Source organism: Mucor mucedo (genome assembly GCF_025094135.1).
Source record: "Mucor mucedo strain NRRL 3635 chromosome Unknown EV154scaffold_212, whole genome shotgun sequence".
Lineage (NCBI taxonomy): Eukaryota > Fungi > Mucoromycota > Mucoromycetes > Mucorales > Mucoraceae > Mucor > Mucor mucedo.
This window is the reverse complement of record NW_026252496.1, coordinates 56,828-58,483: the sequence shown is the minus strand read 5'-3', so window position 1 is coordinate 58,483 and position 1,656 is coordinate 56,828. Positions and strand designations below refer to the sequence as shown.

The 1,656-nt window shown below is 36.3% G+C and overlaps 1 protein-coding gene across 1 annotated transcript; it reads right to left on the bottom strand.

Moving 5' to 3' along the window:
* Positions 1-411: 411 nt before the first annotated feature.
* EV154DRAFT_487950 (uncharacterized protein) lies at positions 412-770 on the bottom strand (the record flags this gene model as incomplete). The annotated part of the gene is made up of 2 exons (XM_051599045.1): positions 412-505; positions 547-770. 2 exons carry the CDS (start codon positions 768-770, stop codon positions 412-414), a joined length of 318 nt encoding a protein of 105 aa, XP_051450982.1.
* Between the last annotated feature and the right edge of the window lie 886 nt (positions 771-1,656).

Sequence of the window (1,656 nt, the reverse complement as noted above, 5' to 3'; positions counted from 1 at the left end):
GCCATTTCCACAATACTCTCGTCGCAATTCCACTCATTCCGTAATTTTTCTTTGGTGGCCTTGGTGTTGCAGTATTTACGAAAAAAAAATCCACGGCAACAGCTGCATACCTTGGTACAGCCTTTTCTAATTAGACTCTCATATTTCTGTCTGACTCTTTCCCAGGCAATTTCCTATTTATAAGCATGTTAGTTTTCCATTTTTTTTTTTTTTTTTTTTTTTTTTTTTTTTTTTTTTTTTTTTTTTTAGAAATACAGTTTATTACTTCAGAATTAAGAGGTCTTCTGTTGGGTCTTTCAGATCGATCATCATCACCATCATCATCCCCAGATTCAACATCTGAATCAGATGAACTACTAGAACTTGATTCTTCAGGAATGTTACTTCTATTTTCAGGAATGTCATTTCTATCTACAGGAATGTCACTTCTATCTTCAGGAATGTCACTTCTATCTTCAGGGACCAAACTCGTCTCACGGTTTCTTCTTGCTCTTTCGGCTTCTGTCTCCAAAAAAAGAGGATCATTTAGCACGATTATGTACGTACTGCCTCATATGGGCCCGGTTTGCTTCATTTTCCTCCGGGGTAAAGCTGTCTCGTTGTTTACGCTTCAATAAGTTATTTCTTTCCCGAATTCTACGCGTTTCCTCGACCTCGTTTTCTTCAATTCTCTGCTGTCGTAATCGCAATTGATACTTTCTTTGCGCCAACTTATTCTTTTCTCTTCTGCGTTCAGCCTTTTCTTGTGCCGTAAGCAAAGCAAGTGACATTTTACATTACTGAAAAAAAAATAATAAAAAAAAAGAACCCAAAACAAGCAGCCCTTTAAATTGTCAATTTTCCTTGGCCAGTCACTCCATCTAACTTAAATCGAAGGCCGTGAATCATCAGATAGTCATAATATGGATATCATGTTTGGCCGTTCAGGACTTATAGCCCTTCACTCACTAAGCAATTTAAATCATGTAAATGCTTATTGTATATATGCTATGTTTGGCCGTTTGGGACTTACAGCCCCTCACTCACTAATCAGTTAAAATCATGTAAATGCTTATTGTATGTATGCTGTGTTTGGCCGTTCGGGACTTTCAGCCCCTCACTCACTAATCAATTTTAATCATGTAAATGCTTATTGTATGTATGCTCTGTTTGGCCGTTCGGGACTTACAGCCCGTCAATCACTAATCAATTTAAATCATGTAAATGCTAATAGTATGTATGCTCTGTTTGGCCGTTCGGGACTTACAGCCCCTCACTCACTAATCAATTTAAATCATGTAAATGCTAATAGTATGTATGCTGTGTTTGGCCGTTCGGGACTTTCAGCCCCTCACTCGCTTATATATTCAAATTTTTAAAAAAAAGTGTGACTTCTGAAAAGTGATGATATTTTTAAGCACTGTTTTTGTTGGACATAGTATTTTTTTTTACCCTTTTTCCTTAGGCTTTCTAACTCCGTAAATACTCCGTGAAGAACGCCAAAAAGTACATAAAGAATGAGAAATATGTCTTTCAAATTTCCATAGCTTAAAAGACCAACTGTAACATAGGTCACTCCAATCCGATGGCTGATGTAAATAATTTTTTTTTAAAATGCTCCTCGTCATTTTGATACTAAGTAGAATCCTTGTAAATTGAAGATGTAGCTTATAATAT